Source organism: Pelobates fuscus, chromosome 6, assembly GCF_036172605.1.
Source record: "Pelobates fuscus isolate aPelFus1 chromosome 6, aPelFus1.pri, whole genome shotgun sequence".
Taxonomy (NCBI): Eukaryota; Metazoa; Chordata; class Amphibia; order Anura; family Pelobatidae; genus Pelobates; species Pelobates fuscus.
Window position 1 is genome coordinate 233,479,629 of NC_086322.1, and position 16,423 is coordinate 233,496,051.

Consider the following 16,423-nt stretch of genomic DNA (forward strand, 5'->3'; position numbering starts at 1 on the left):
TAGGCCAGTAGGTAGCACCGTTTCAGGAATGCCCCTAATCCGGATATTATTTCTTCGGGATTGGTCCTCCAGGTCCGCTACTTTAATTTTAAGCGTTTGTAGGCTTGCTGCATATTCCTGTACCTTGTCGGCGAGGCAGTTGTGAGCGTCCGCACATTCATCGAGTTTCTGCTCCACTTGAGCCGTGCGCTGCCCTATGTCAGCCATATCCTTCCTCAACTCTGATGTCAGGCCCTGCAGTTGTTTCTTCATATTTGCCTGGAAGGTCTCTGCAAGTTCTGAGAGCATCAATCTCATTGAGGTTGCTGTGAGAGGCTGTTCTTCCGTCAGGGAGCCTATGGATGCTGCTTGTGAGAGGGATCCCTCGCGGGAGCGGTTCCCGCCGCCATCTTGGATGTGGCTGCCAGCCTCCTGCGGTTTCTTACCGGCGGATCTAGCGAGAAAGAAGGACTCTCTTTCAGCTTTGGCGGTCCTCTGCTTCTGCCTGTGAGTCATTGTGATGCTTGGGGAGAATTAATTGTCGCTTGGTAGTCCGTTTATTTTCGCTATTATCCCGAAAACGGCAGGAGCTTTACATGCGTGCGTCCATGCCGATCGAGCTCCAGGCCACACCCCCGTCTAATATTTTTTTAATGCTCTGGAATATCTACGAAATTCCAGTGCAGTCAATATAAGAGTTGCATTATTAGTACTTATATAGCAAAAACATGTTCAGCAGCGCTTCACAATTATAGAATAGGAATGCAAAAAACAAGAAACTGGGATACGGAATATTAACAGAGACAAGATGTGAAGAAGACCCTGATCAAACAAGCTTACTGACAGTGAGGGAGGGATAAAAAATCACAAAGGAAGAAGAACATGTCAATGGGGAGGAGGTATTGATAGATAAGATACCCGTGTCAATATAAGTTAGGGGATACTATAGTGCCAGGAATACAAAGCTGCTATCACTATTGCCCACCACAAGAACCCATGCAATTGGGCTCCACCAAACTTACAGAGGCTGAGAAATTATACAAGAGTATAGAGGGCTTATGCCTCTATTGTGGTTAGAAGGGGCATTTTAGGAAGGCGTGCCCTAACCTGCAGGGAAACTCCAGCACCTAAAGCCTAATGAGGGGTCGGCCTTGGGTGTTATGACTCTATCCACTCTTGCTAAAATCACCAGACTGCTTATTTGTATGTTTGCTAAATGTCCCCACAGTCTCTCCTTTATCCACTTCTGTTCCGGCGGAATATGCTGACTTAGCACAAGTTTTCGAGAAGAGGGAGGCAGACAAGCTACCACTGCATCGTCCATATGACTGTGTAATAAATATTTTACCCGTGCACTATGCCGCCTAAGGGTCGTGTCCACCCAAAACCTCAAAAAACCTCTGTCTTGGTCAATCCTGATCCCTCGCTACCTTTTGTTGTTGAGGTGGATGCCTCTGAATCGGGGGTTGGAGCAGTTCTCTCTCAGAGAAAAACCCCTAATGAACCCCTTCACCCATGCTGTTTCTTTTCCAAAAAGCTGTCTGACTCTGAAAAGAACTACGACATAGGGAACAGAGAACTTTTAGCTATTGAATTAGCTTTCAAAGAATGGCAATATCTATTGGAGAGTGCTAAATACCCCATTTCAGTAATTACAAATCATAAAAACCAATAGAAACCACCCCTACTGTTCCCGAAAACATTGTCCCCTCAGCTAATATTATAGCTGCCACTTGCCTGGTGGTGTCCTCCTTGCTACTCGATCAGATCAGGCACAAGCACCTCCTGAAAAAGCAAATGGTTTATTATACGTAAAAGAGAAAGACAGGCAAAAGATTATGATTTTATTTCATAATTCTAAAACGGCTGGTCACCCAGGTATAAAAAAGACATACGAGAACATTAAAAGATTGTTTTACTGGCCTTCTTCTAAGCGTATGATTAAAGATTATGTTCAAGCGTGTGATGTCTGTACCAAGTCCAAGTCTCCTTCACAGAAGCCAGAGGGTCTTCTTCTGCCCCTCTCTATACCAAAGACACCATGGACACACCTCTCCATTGATTTTATAGTGGACCTTCCTCCCTCTGAAGGTCATACAGTCATTTTGTTTTTGTAATTCTATGTTTAATTGAGGTTAAAGCAGGTTATTACAAGAATTTCATTGAATGTTTAAATTTTACCATAGGTTCAATAGCAGGTGTGACATATGACATTCTTATACATCCTACCTCATTTTTTTATTTAAGACAAGTTTGGGTCAACAAGGGGGTAGTATAACATATGCCGGTGGTCCAGCTGGGCACCTGGGTCAGGGTGTGTGCGTCTCTTTCTACGGTGGTGAAGCTGCTTTTAGCATAGATGTTGTGGCAGTCTCCCAGATGAGTATCTCCCAGGAAGGGTGTGCGTTTGGTTTTGGGTTGCTATCGTGTCCCTTGGTGTGATCCCTGGGGAGGCCGACCAAGGAGTGAATAGGCCCTTATCTCTGTCAGGTTGCCCTGTCGGTGAGTGCTCGGGGGTCTGTGGTGTGGTCCTCTGTGTGAGGGCGGTGTGTGTGTCGGTGAGTCGGGTTGGATTCCGTACAGTTGAGCCAGTTACGTGTGCTGGCGGTTAACGGCGCTTAGCATGACATGTGTGTGTGTGGTTAGTGGTCGTAATATGTTGTCCCCTAACCTAGGGGGACACGAGGGGGGGAGGGTACTAGGGTTTATGAGAGTCTATCTCTCGGCTGGTAAGGCCCGCATTGGGTGGTGAGGGACCCGCTGGGGTTACGGTGCTCGGTCTAGCAAGGTCTGTCATCAGTTATGTGGCAGTGGCAATAGGGGGAACTATTGTGAGGTCTACTATAAACTTTTGTAAACATATCAGAACAAAGCATAAGGCTTGAGAGAGAGCTGGTTGTCTCAGGTCAGTGCCCCTCTACCCTTCCGTCTCCTGGGGCTGAATGGCGTTATTCTGTCCGGGTCCCAAGAGTGGGGGGTGGAGGGGGTCTCCGCATTCGTGGGTCTTGGGTGTAGCCCTACGGCTTGCAAAAATGAGTCTGCCTCGTTAAGTGAGGAGAGTCTTTGGGTGATGCCCCCCTTGGTCACCATCAGGACTCTGGGTTGTATCCATCTGTATTCGATGTCTGCTTCTTGTAGTCTCCTTGTCACTGGGCCCAGGGAGAGTATTCCGCGTGAGATCTTGGTAGAAGGAGAGTTGGGAGGCCTCGAAGGTGAGTGGGGTCTTCCCCCTTACCGCTGCTATAAGTCGGGCCTTATCAGTCAGGGATTGACAGCGGATTATAACGTCTTGGGAAGCCATTTGGTGGTGCCTGTCTGGGTTTTTTTAAATTCGGAAGAATCCGTCGAGTGCTACCTTTTTTGCCTAAACGGGCGGTAAGAGTGTGCTAAATAGGCACCTGAGGTAGTGGACCAGTTCATTCACGTCGACTGAGTCAGGGATCCCCCTGATTTTGATATTGGCACGCCTGTGGTGGTCCTCTGCCTGATCTACTCTGGTGGTTATGGTGGATTGGGAGGTCTGTAAGTGTTAGACCGTTTCTTTTAGGCCTTGTACCTCTTTCCGAAGATCTTGAATATCTTCCTACGAGGCCTTTGTGCGTGCGGTCACCGCTTGATCAGGTCCAGATCCGCGGCGTGCATCTGCTGCATTTCTTGGAGCAAGTCTGCAATATCTTGCTTAGTGGCTGGGTTTAAGTTTTCCCGTCTCTCTGCTGTGGGGTAGTGTGTCTGTTGGGGTTCTGTCACCTCTTCAGATATCTCCTCTGGGTCTTCCAGATTTTTGTCACCGTCTGCTGGGGTCGCCATTTTGGAGGCCGTTGGGCGTTGCAGCATGGTGCTGATGTCTAGGGAGTCTCTGTTAGCTCCCGATGGAGGTTTCTGCGATCTTCGGTCCATGTTGCTTGGTTCCCGGTGAGGGGTTTCCCCACTGGTCAGAAGCGGGCTTGACAAGGCAGCTGTCAGTGCCAGTAGGTCTGGTGCAGGCCTTGCTGTGCGGTATTCCAGGTAGACCCCCGATCTCCGCCGAGTTTTTCTGCCCATTTGCGGGAACAGAAATGCCATCGGTGTCTGGCTCACCTCCGTGGGGTGATTGACAAAATAAATAACAAAAAAAAGCTTGATGAAAGAATAATTATATGAAAAAATAGCTTTGAGGTAACCATTGTGCTTTCTTGGTCGGTAAGAGGTTAATGATCAGATTATTAATTTAGTTTATTCTTTGTAATTAAAATAACTGCACATTTTTCAAAACAAAAGGAAACATAGAGAGTGTCCTCTTGTAGTATTAATTTTCTTATAGGAACATACAAACATGTATTCCTGACACTATAGTGTTAAAATAAGCAACATGCTCCTCATCCCCTGCGCAGCTCCCAGCGATGTAGAGGGTTAAATAACCCTTTATTCACTTACCCGATTACCCGAGGTCCCTTGGCGATGGATAAAAGACTGCCTCCTCTAAAATCATCTGATAAGATGACCTAATGCTTCAATGCTTTACTATGGGATTTTCTTTGACGCTGAACATCCTTGTGCAGAGCGTGAGGACATCCGTCAACGTTTCACAGAGTCAAACTTCATGAATGTGCAGGAAGCGACTCTAGTTCTCTAAAACTGCTATGTTTTACATGGCAGGACTAAGGGGAACAGGGACACTCCACTCAAACCACTTCAATGAAATGAAATAATCTGAGTGCCCATATTGTCCTTTTAAACTGTGCATGAACTTGAAGGAACAGTCAGTGTTATCTGACCCCAGACTCTGGCTAATACAGCATTTAAATCACTCCAGCCACAGCGCTGGAGAGAGGAGCAATGTAAAAAGTTCAGCTTCTTTAGATTGCACTAAACAGACTGCCGGTGTTCTATCAGAAATCTGTATCTGTCAGATTTCTATACCGACGTCACTTCCGGTACACTAGCGCGCTAGCAGACTTCGGGGTATAGAATTCTGACGGAGACGCCGTGCGCTTGCGCACCCACTGGATATTCACTGCCATTGAGTGGCCCTAACAGCATGGGCCATCCGATGAGCCCCTTCAATGCGGCCCCGACTGTTATTGGCCACATTACTTGGCCAACGGGCACCCCGGTCGCAGGGGTCCGCAGGACGGCCGGGCCCCCTGGAGTGACGCACCCGGTCGCAGTTGTGACCCCGGCTTCCGCGGTAGTTCTGCCACTAGATGGGGGGGTTAATAGGGGTGAGACACATTGGATGGGTGGTTTATGGGGGTGACACACAGGGGATGGGGGTTAATGGTGGTGACTGTCACCCCCATTAACCACACATCCCCTGTGTGTCACACCAATTAAGCCCCCCATCCCCAGTTTGTCACCCCCATTAGCCCCCTCATTCCCCTTGGGCATTTGATTCAATGCATCTCTATGAGGAGGTACCGACTGGCCCTATGGATTGGATTGGCCGAAAACCTTAAATTCTGATGATGTCACCAAGAAAGTGGATCAGGGGTGGGGCCAGCGCCAGCAGACCCACGCGGAGCTGGAAATTTGTTTTAATTCCTTCTAAGGAGGCTAAGGAAAGGGGGGGGGGGAAGCAAGCCACCTAAATGGTGTTTTTAACACTATAGGGTCAGGAATACATGTTTGTGTTCCTGACCCTACAGTGTTCCTTTAAATAGTCATTGGAGTGATTCTAAAAAATCTCCAGTTATTTAAATGTGCATAGGGATTTGGGATAGTGCGCAAGTAATTCTTTCAGGTTTTTTTATTGTATGTATTGGGGCTGATGTGTACTATAGCCATTACTGCCGCCCAGGAGTAGTAAGAGTTTGAGCGCAGGGCTTAAAGGAACACTATAGGGCAGCAATGGCGAACCTATGGCACGCCAAGCCCTCTCTGTGGGCATGCGGCCATAGGTCGTTGGTAGGGTGCACAGCGGTGTATTCACTGCGAGGCTAACAAGGCATTTGCCTTGGGCGGCACTGCCTTGTTAGCCTCGTGTCCTGGGGGGCCCAAGAGCTGGCTGGCTGGCCACCTTTGGGCACCCCCGAGGCAGGCGGCAGCTTGATTTGCGGTCAGGCGATGAGGGAGTGCTGTAGAGCTCTTACTGCTCAGCTCCCTCGCGCGCCGCTTAATGCTGCCGAGAGCCGGAATATGACATCAGACCGGCTCCAGGCATCACTAAGCGGCGCTTGAGGGAGCTGAGCAGGAAGATCAGAGCTCCCTCGCCGACGACTCTGCTAGTTTGCCCTCAGCCTGCCTGTCCAGCAGCACAAACAGCACTTGCAGCCCAACAGGACCCCAGGTGAGGAATCCACTCCAGTTCTCCCACGGAGGCTGGGTGGAGTTAAATTAAAATTTAAAAAATAAATAATAATAGTAATTTGTGAGTGTTGGGGAAAATGTGTATGAGTGTGTGTCTGTCAGATAATGTGTGTGTCTGTTAGTCACTCTGTGTATGTCTGTTAGTAAGTGTGTGTGTGTCTGTCAGTTAATGTGTGTGTATGTCTGTCAGTGTGTGTGTCCGTGAGTGTGTGTGTGTGTGTCTGTCGGTCACTCTGTGTCTGTTAGTGAGTGTGTGTGTGTGTCTGTCAGTCACTGTGTGTCTGTCAGTGAGTGTGTGTGTCTGTCAGTGTGCGTGAGTGTGTCTGTGAGTGTCAGTGTATATATGTGAGTGTATGTGTATCTGTGAATGTCAGTGTATATATGTTAGTGTATGTGTGTCTGTGAGTGTCTGTGTATCTTTGAGTGTCTGTGTATCTGTGATTATGTGTGTGTCAGTGTGTGTGTGTGTGTCTGTGTGTGTCTGTGAGTGTCTGTGTATCTTTGAGTGTCTGTGTATCTGTGAGTGTCAGTTTTTATAATTGCTGTGTTTAATTGCCCTGTTGGCACTTTGAGTAAAAAAAGTTGGTTTGTTTTGCGGTTTGGTCACTGGGGCTAAAAAATGTTCGCCATCACTGCTATATGGCCAGGAACACAAACATGACCCTATAGTATTTCATCCACCATTTAGGTGGCGTGCCCCTCCTTAGAAAAGGTAAAAACCCACCTTATTTCTAGCGCGCCACGGGTCCGCCAATGCTGTCCCCGCCTCCGATCTGTCTCCTTGGTGACATTATCGGAATTGCCGATTTTTATCCAATCCAATGCTTTTCCCATAGGGAAAGCATTGGATTGGCTAAAATCGGAAGGAGGCGGATGGGGGTGTGGCCAAACACTGTTTTGGCCAATCAGCACCTCCTCATAGAAATGCATTTAATCAATACATCTCTAGGAGAATAAATCAGCGTTTCCATGCAGAGCGTGGAGATGCTGAATTGCAGTGCTGTGTACCGTGCAGCACTGCCCCAGGAAGCACCTCCAGTGGTCATCTGAGGAGTGGCCACTTGGAGGTGTCCCTAGGGGCAAGGTAAACAAAAAAAATTGCCCTGGCCCCGCCCCTCCACACATGCAGACACAAACATAGACACATGTAGACACACAAATACATACACACACACACACACAAAGACATGTAGACACACACACACATACAGACAAACAGACATACACACACACATCCATACAGATACACACATGCACTAACAGACACACACATACACTTATGTACACAGACTCCAGACACACACATACACTCATAGACACACACATTCAGACATAGACATACACACATACACTCGCAAATTAATCATATATTTAAAAAATTTTTAATGAGTGTGTAGGGGTTTAGAAAAATATCCCTCTCTGTCGCATGAGAGATTTTACCTTTTAACAGAAAGCAGCAAGGTTAATTGTTAGTGATATGTCAGGTGAGCTTAAACTTGAACAGCTATTGTAGTGATACTAAAAAACAAAACAAAAAAACTCTAGTTATTTAAATGTACATAGGTATTTAGGATAGTGTGCCAGTAATTTTTTGCCTTTGTTTTTTTTTATTTTTTATAAATACTTTTCTATGGTATTTCCCCATTTCTCTGAAGATATTGAATAATGACTACATAACAAAAGATTCACTTTGTCCGATTTTTATGTTCTAACTATGCATTCTATGCATACTGTTCCCCCCTCCGCATGGTTTGAATGCTCCATTGAGGAAAAACACAAGAATTGCATTACCATTTTTCTATTCACAGATCCATTTTGTATGAACTGTATCTTGCCTGGGTAAAAGCTAAAACAGATCATTAACCTGGGCAAGAAAACATATTCATTAGGGGAGAGTAATAAAACCTAACCCCATGCTTTCAGTTATAAAATTAATTACAGGAGGTAAGGAAAGCTAGTGTCTAGCCATCACTTCCTGGTAACAGTGCAAGGCACAAGCCTGATTGGCAGAAATCACTCGGGGTGACTAGCTTGGTAGTGCTCGTCTATGATTGGCTACTTGTCAGTAGGCGGGACATGCCGGTGACGCTTTGTGAGGTGATTGGTGGAGCTCTGTGTGTCCTGTACACGTGTCCTTAGAGTCACCGGAGGAGCCGTGATGCAGGTGGGACCGGGAGTTGTGTGACGTCACTGGTAATCTTACCGGTCAATAAGGCGCCCGGCGATAAATGGGGGGTGGTGGGATGGAGGGAGGACAACTATAATCCGGCATATACAGCATTGCATTAATTCAGGGATAGTGACAGGTTAATATGAGGCTGGAGGAGGAGAGACACATCCTGGGTAACAGGGATACAGGATCAGACTGACTGAGGGTAATACTGAGTAACAGTAACATGGATAGTATATACAGGGTGCAAATAATACTGAGTAACAGTAACATGGATAGTATATACAGGGTGCAAATAATACTGAGTAACAGTAACATGGATAGTATATACAGGGTGCAAATAATACTGAGTAACAGTAACACATGGGTAGTATATACAGGGTGCAAATAATACTGAGTAACACATGGATAGTATATACAGGGTGCAAATAATACTGAGTAACAGTAACACATGGGTAGTATATACAGGGTGCAAATAATACTGAGTAACACATGGATAGTATATACAGGGTGCAAATAATACTGAGTAACAGTAACACATGGATAGTATATACAGGGTGAAATGAATACTGAGTAACAGTAATACATGGATAGTATATACAGGGTGAAATGAATACTATGTAACTAACACATGGATTTAATAGACATGGTGAAATCAATGCTGAGTAACAGTAATACATGGATAGTATAGACAGGGTGAAATTAATACTGAATAACAGTATAGATGGTGCAAATGATACTGAGTAATAGTATATACAGGGTGAAATGCATACTGAGTAATAGTATAGGCTGGGTGAAATTACTACTGAGTAACAATAGCACTTGGATAGTATACACAGGGTAAAATTAAAGGACCACTCTTAGGCACCCAGACCACTTCAGCTTAATTAAGTGGTCTGGGTGCCAGGTCCTTCTAGGGTTAACCCATTTTTTCATAAACATAGCAGTTTCAGAGAAACTGCTATGTTTGTGAATGGGTTAAGCCTTCCCCTATTTCCTCTAGTGGCTGTCTCAGTGACAGCAGCTAGAGGCGCTTGCGTGATTCTCACTGTGAAAATCACAGTGAGAGCACGCAAGCGTCCATAGGAAAGCATTATGAATGCTTTCCTATGTGACCGGCTGAATGTGCGCGCAGCTCTTGCCGCGCGTGCGCATTCAGCCGACGGGGAGGAGAAGAGGAGGATCGGAGGAGGAGAGCTCTCCGCCCACCGCTGGAAAAAGGTACGTTTTTACCCCTTTCCAGAGCCGGGCGGGAGGGGGTCCCTGAGGGTGGGGGCACCCTCAGGGCACTCTAGTGCCAGGAAAACGAGTATGTTTTCCTGGCACTAGAGTGGTCCTTTAATACTGAGTAATGGTAATGCATGGATTGAATAGACAGGGTGAAATGAATACTGGGAAACAGTAACACATGGATACAGTAGATAGAGTATGTAGGTAGATGGATAGAGTATGTAGGTGAAGCTAAAGTGTCACAATGTGAAATACTGGGTAACAGTAATACGACCTAGATCAACTAGACCAGGGATAGGCAACCTTCGACTCTCCAGATGTTGTGGACTACATCCCCCATAATCCTCTTACACACATAATGCTGGCAAAGCATCATGGGAGGTGTAGTCCAAAACATCTGCAGAGCCGAAGGTTGCCTATCCCTGAACTAGACCAAGCGGAATACTGGGTAACAGTAATACAACATGGATCAAATAGACAAAGCGCAATGCTGGGTAACAGTAATAGAACATGTATCAAACAGACAAAGCGGAATACTGGATAACCGTAGTAAACTGAATAGACAATATGAAACAAACAACACGCACACAACCACACAAGTAGTTCCCACACGTACAAATAACACAACACAAACAATATGGTGCAAATAATGCAATTAATGCTGATAAACACTAATACAATATTAGGCAAGCTGAAATTAATACCAACAGTAATCAGCAATAGAATAGGTGGGTGAAATAAATACATAGTAATGGTTACAGAGGGATTGAATAGGCAGGGTGAAATTCATACTGATGTACACTAATACAGGATAATTTAGACATTGAAATTAGTACTGCTTAACAGTAATACATACATATAATGGTATGACAGTAATACTGAATAGCAGCTATACAGAGATAGGATGCAATTAATAGTGAGTAACAGGAATGTAGGAATGGAGTAGATAGTATAATTATTCTAGTGTAAATAAAACCTGTCTAAAATATCTCTTGTCGCCAAGAAATCACTTACATCCTGCTGCCTGCTTGACAGCTCTTTGGGCTGTCTTAGAGCTCCTGCAATTCTAAGCCACTCTCAGAACTGAGTTTGCGCAGGATTCTCTGAGCACCATCAACTTTTAAATCCTTTGTTGTTGTGGCGTTTGACCACAGTAACATTATAGTATGATGGCATACCTCTGGAACGTGCACAATTATTGTAGTAATACATTTACTAAATGTAACAAGGGATGGAAAGATAACAGATGCAGAATTTGGTGATGTGACGCAACTCTTTAATTTAGCAACATTTATTTTATTACAGGACATACAGAATGTGCCCATTGATATCCAGACCAGCCGTCTTCTGGGTAAGTATGTGTGTGTTTGACAACTCATAGGCAGGTCGTTTATTAAAGCGGCACTGTCATGCCGAACTTACCTTTCTTTAATCGGTCCCTTTTTCTCTCCCTCTGTCAGGATCTGTTCTTCATTTCTTCCTGCCTGCTCTAGTTTTCTTTAAAACATAAGACAAAGTAGGGAGGTTTCCTACGCTTGACCAGTGGAGGCGCAAAGTGTGCTTCGTTTCCAGTAATCAAAGAAATTTTCCCACAATTCTCTCCTTTTGATCCGTGATCTCACAATGTTTCCTGTCAGTATTTCCGAACGTCCTGTCCCTTAGACAGAACGCCAGCGGAACTACTGAATTTCATTCTAACAGAATGAGAACAGTTTCTCCATTCGTGTTAGGCTGCAATTCGGGACTTTGTAAGGATCGGAATTTCATTGGAATAAATTAAACTCCTATGCTATTCATGCCCCGGCTGCATATTGCAGCCGCTTAGTACATAGCTCCCTAAGTCCCACGGTATTAGGGAGCTACCTACCAAAAGGCTGAAAGACCTAAATTGGTCTTTCAGACAAATTTACTAATACTAAGTAAATATTACATAATGTTATTAAATTCTGCCCCTACTCGCCTTATTGTTATTTAGGGCCCCCACCCGCTGCTCAGGGGTGGAGACCGCAGGGAGGAAAATAGGTTTCCCCCCCCTTATTGTTATGTAGGGCCCCCATCCATCACTCATGGGTGGGGGCCGGGGTGATCAGTAGGTCCCCCGTTCAGTTTAATAGCCCCCACTCGCGTGGCACAGGTTGAGCTCACTGTTTACTAGACATGCCCCTACTCACGGCATAGCGAGTAGGTGCAGAATTTACTAACACTAAGTAATCTTTACTTAGTATTAGTAAATTTGACTGAAAGAATTTAGGTCTTTCAGCCTTTTGGCAGATTGCTCTCTAATTCCCACGGTTCATTTAAATGAAATTCCGATCCGAACAAAGTGCTGAATTGAAAACTGTTCTCATTCTGTAAGGACGGAATTCGGTAGTTTCGCCGCCGTTCTGTCTAAGTGACAGAACGTTCGGAAATACTGGCAGGAAGGATCGCAAGATCACGAATCAAAGGTGAGAATTGTGAGAAAATTGCTTTGATCACCGGAAACGAAGCACACTTTGCTTCTCAGCTGGTCAAAGCTGGTCAAGCGTAGGAAACCTCTATAAGACAATCCCTACTTTGTCTTATGTTTTAAAGAAAACTAGAGCAGACAGGAAGAAATGAAGAACAGATCCCGACAGAGGGAGAGAAGAGGAATCGATTAAAGAAAGGTAAGTTCGGCATGACAGTGCCGCTTTAAAGAAGTATTATGGATCAGCTGAGGCTAGCGCTTTAAAGGAGTATTAAGGATCAGCTGAGGCTAATAGCCAATAAGTAATATTCATAGCTGACATGCTAATGCAGAAGTATAACCCTCTGCGTTTGCTTAGCAGTGTAAACTGGGAGGACTGTTGATGCCCTGCAGTGCCAGGTAAGTGACAGATTACCCTAGTACTTGCACCTTAAAGGGACACTATAGTCACTTGAACAACTACAGCTTAATGTGTTTGTTTTGGTTAGTATAATCATTCCCTTCAGGCTTTTTGCAGTAAACACTGGTTTCCCTGAGAAAGTTTACATTACAGCCTAGTGATACCTTCACTGACCACTTCTCATATGGCAACTAGAGGTGCTTGCTGGGGCAGTGCTGCACAGTGTGATATTCAGTGTCTCTGCCATCTGCATGGAGACACTTAACTTTCCTCATAGAGATGCTTTTATTCAATGCGTCTCTATGAGGAGATATTGATTGGCCCAAGGCTGTGTTTGGCTTGTGCTGGCTCTGACCCCCTTTCTTCCTTCTTGACAGTCTCAGCCAATTCAATGCTGTTCTATAAGAATGGTAAATGGCTCAGATTATAACTTCTGTTGCTTTCAGACAAGGAGGCTGAACAGGGGCAGAGCCAGCAGCAGCAGCAGACTGGAATAAAAGTAAGATTTGACTATATTTAGGGGGGCTAGATAGTGTTCCTGACTCTATGGTGTTCCTTTAAGCCAGACAGAGTGCTGTAATGGTTACGCTGCTCAGAGTATCCCTGTATGCGCACATTTAAATACATTGTTAAGGATGAGTGCCAAAGCAGGGCTGAGTACCCCAAACCAAACACTCACAGTCAGGGCTTTATAGTGAAATATGAAAAAAGGCCAGATCTGTTTTGAGTATGATTCCTGGGAAAAGGTGTTAGTTAACCCCTTCCCGACCTCAGACGTGCAGGGTACGTCTGACAAAAAAACGGCAGTTAAATTACCGCAGATGTACCCTGCACGTCCGCGGCTAAAATGACCCAGGTACAAACCTGAACCAGCGATCCCGGTCTAGCGATCCTCCTACTGCAGCTCCGGCCTCTCCGGCTCTCCAGGGCCATGTGATCGCTTGTTCGTTTAATTTTTTTCATTGAAATTTCCAAATTGGTTCTGTTGCCTTTGAAACCGTATGGTAGCCCAGGAATAAGAATTACCCCCATGATGGCATACCATTTGCAAAAGTAGACAACCCAAGGTATTGCAAATAGGGTATGTCCAGTTTTTAGTAGTAACCACTTAGTCACAAACACTGGCCAAAGTTAGCGTTCATATTAGTTTTTTGCATTTTTCACACACAAACAAATATAAATGCTATCTTTGGCCAGTGTTTGTGACTACTACAAAAGACTGGACATATACCCCATTTTGAATAACCCGGGCTGTCTACATTTTCAAATGGTATGTCATGGTGGGGTTTATTTTTAATTTCTGGGCTGCCATACCGTCTGAAATGCAACATAGCAATTTATGTAATTGGCAAATCTTATATTTGACCCTGTATATTTCCAAATCACCATAAAACCTATATTATATTATTATTATTATTATTATTATTATTATTATGATATTTATAGAGCGCCGTCAAATTCTGCAGTGCTTTACAATGGGTGGACGAACAGACATGTAGTTGTAACCAGACAAGTTGGACACACAGGAACAGAGTGGTTGAGGGCCCTGCTCAATGAGCTTACATGTCTTCAGCAGATCGTAAGGGCCTAGACGGGACATACTTGTGTATAAGGGAGAATAGATAGGTGGGAGCAACATTATGTAGAGATTTGAAAGCAAGAACCAGAATTTTAAATTGAGCTCTATATTTTATAGGAAGCCAATGTAGGGACTGACAGAAGGGTGAGGCATGGGAGGTGCGGCCGGACAGGAAGATGCACCTTGCCGCCGCATTCATTATGGACTGTAATGGCGCAAGTTGGGAGCACGTAAGACCACTGAGAAGCGGATTACAGTAGTCAAGGCGAGAAAGGACAGTGGAATGGACCAACACCTTAGTCGCATCTGGCGTTAAGTAGGGGCGGATGTGCGCAATGTTTTTGAGATGGAAATGACAGGATTTGGCGATAGATTGAACATGAGGATTGAAGGAGAGGTCGGAGTCAAAGAGAACACCTAGGCAGCGAGCCTGCGTGGTGGAGCTGATGGTAGCACCGTTGACTAGGAGTGAGACAGACATAGGAGTAACAACACTTGAGGGAGGAAAGACCAGAATTTCAGTTTAGTTTAAGGAAGTGGGCAGCCATCCAGTCAGAAACAGCAGAGAGGCAGTCATAGACACTAGTCAAGAGGGACGGGGAGAGATCAGGAGAGGACATGTAGATTTGAGTGTCATCTGCATAGAAATTATATTGGAAGCCAAAGGAGCTAATGAGTTTACCAAGGGAGGCAGTATAGATGGAGAACAGTAGGGGACCAAGGACTGAACAGTAGGGGACCAAGGACTGAAGAGAGGAGCTGGGGAGAAGAAGCAGAGCCAGAAAAAGAAACACTGAAAGAGTGCTGGGAGAGGTAGGAGGAGCACCAGGAGAGAGCAATATCTTGTAGACCGATAATGCGGAGGATGATCAACAGTGTCAAAAGCCGCTGACAGGTCAAGGAGAATTAGGATAGAGTAGTGACCACGAGATTTTGCAGTGAGTAGATCATTGGATACTTTGGTCAGTGCCGTTTCCACAGAGTGCTTAGCGCGGAAAACAGACTGAAGCGGGTCTAGCAGAGAGTTGGACTCGAGGAAGTCTGTCAATCTCGCATACACAATTCTTTTAAGGATCTTGGATGCAAAAGGCAGTAGCGAGATAGGATGATAGTTGGATGGGGAGTTATAGGGTCAAGATTGGGCTTCTTTAGAATTGGGGTTACAGTTGCATGTTTGAAGGGCGATGGAAATATACCAGAGGAGAGAGAGAGATTGAGAATTTTAGTGAGAGGTGGAGAAAGAGAAGAAGACAGAGTACGGATGAGATGCGAGGGAATTGGATCTAGGGAGCAGGTGGTGGGGCGGGAGGACTGGAGCAGAGCAGAAACCTCCTCCAATGTAGCGGGTGCGAATGAACATAGAACAGCAGAGGTAGTGAAGTTAGGGGAAGTATTGTAAGGGGAAGAAGAAAGATGAGAGATCTCTTCTCTGATTGTAGAGATATTGTCAGTGAAGTGAGTTGCAAAGTCTGAGGCGGTCAAGTTAGTAGGTGGAGGAGGAACAGCAGGGCGAAGAAGAGCGTTAAATGTGTGAAATAGTCGTTTGGGTTCGCGAGAGAGTGTGGTTATGAGGGTATTGAAGTAATTAACTTTTGCAGAGGAAAGAGCCAAGCTGTATGAGCTCAGCATAAATTTATAGTGGAGAAAGTCAGATGCACAGTGAGACTTTCTCCAACAGCGTTCAGCAGTTCTGGAGCATTTTTGGAGGTATCGAGTGAGCTTGGTGTGCCAGGGTTGTTGTTGGGGGGGCCTGCGGCGTTTAAATGTAGAAGGTGCCGTGATGTCTAGTTGAGAGGAGAGGGTGGAATTGTAGAAGGAGGTTGCAGAACTAGGACAGGTGAGGTTTGAGATAGGTAAAAGGAGAGTTTGGAGATTAGTGGAGAAATGCTCTAGGTCTAGGACATTGGAGGTTTCTGTGAGAGTGATTATCAGACGGTGGTGTCAATTGGGTCTTAGTTATGCCAATGTCAAAAGTCAGCAGATGGTGGTCAGATAGAGGAAAAGGAATATTGGAGAGAGGCAGTACAGAGGTTGGTGAAGGCAAGATCAAGAGTGTTTCCTGCTGTATGGGTTGCTAAATTAGACGATTGCGTAAGGCCAAAGGAGGAGGTTACAGAGAGCAGACGAGAGGCATCAGTGCAATTGGGGTTATTGATTGGGATATTGAAATCCCCAAGTATAAGGGAAGGAGTGCTAGATGAGAGGAAGTGGGGAAGCCAGGAAGAAAAGTGCTCAATGAATAGTCTAGGATAACCTGGGGGGCTGTAGATGATAGCAATTCTTAAAGGAGTGGGTTTAAATAGGCGGACAGTGTGAACTTCAAAAGAAGAA

General features: G+C 45.2%; 1 protein-coding gene across 2 annotated transcripts in view; it reads left to right on the top strand.

The window, feature by feature from the left end:
- The first annotated feature begins 8,350 nt into the window (after nucleotides 1–8,350).
- Nucleotides 8,351–16,423, top strand: part of CDK5RAP3 (CDK5 regulatory subunit associated protein 3) — a 42,774-nt gene continuing 34,701 nt past the window's right edge. Inside the window, exons 1-2 of one of the 2 annotated variants that reach the window (XM_063458855.1) lie at nucleotides 8,351–8,428; nucleotides 10,970–11,015. In XM_063458855.1, the coding sequence (XP_063314925.1) occupies nucleotides 8,423–8,428; nucleotides 10,970–11,015 (52 nt within the window). In that variant the 5' untranslated portion in view covers nucleotides 8,351–8,422. Of the gene's footprint in view, nucleotides 8,429–8,500; nucleotides 8,640–10,969; nucleotides 11,016–16,423 lie in introns of those variants that run through there. The other variant, XM_063458856.1, reaches the window with a different exon arrangement.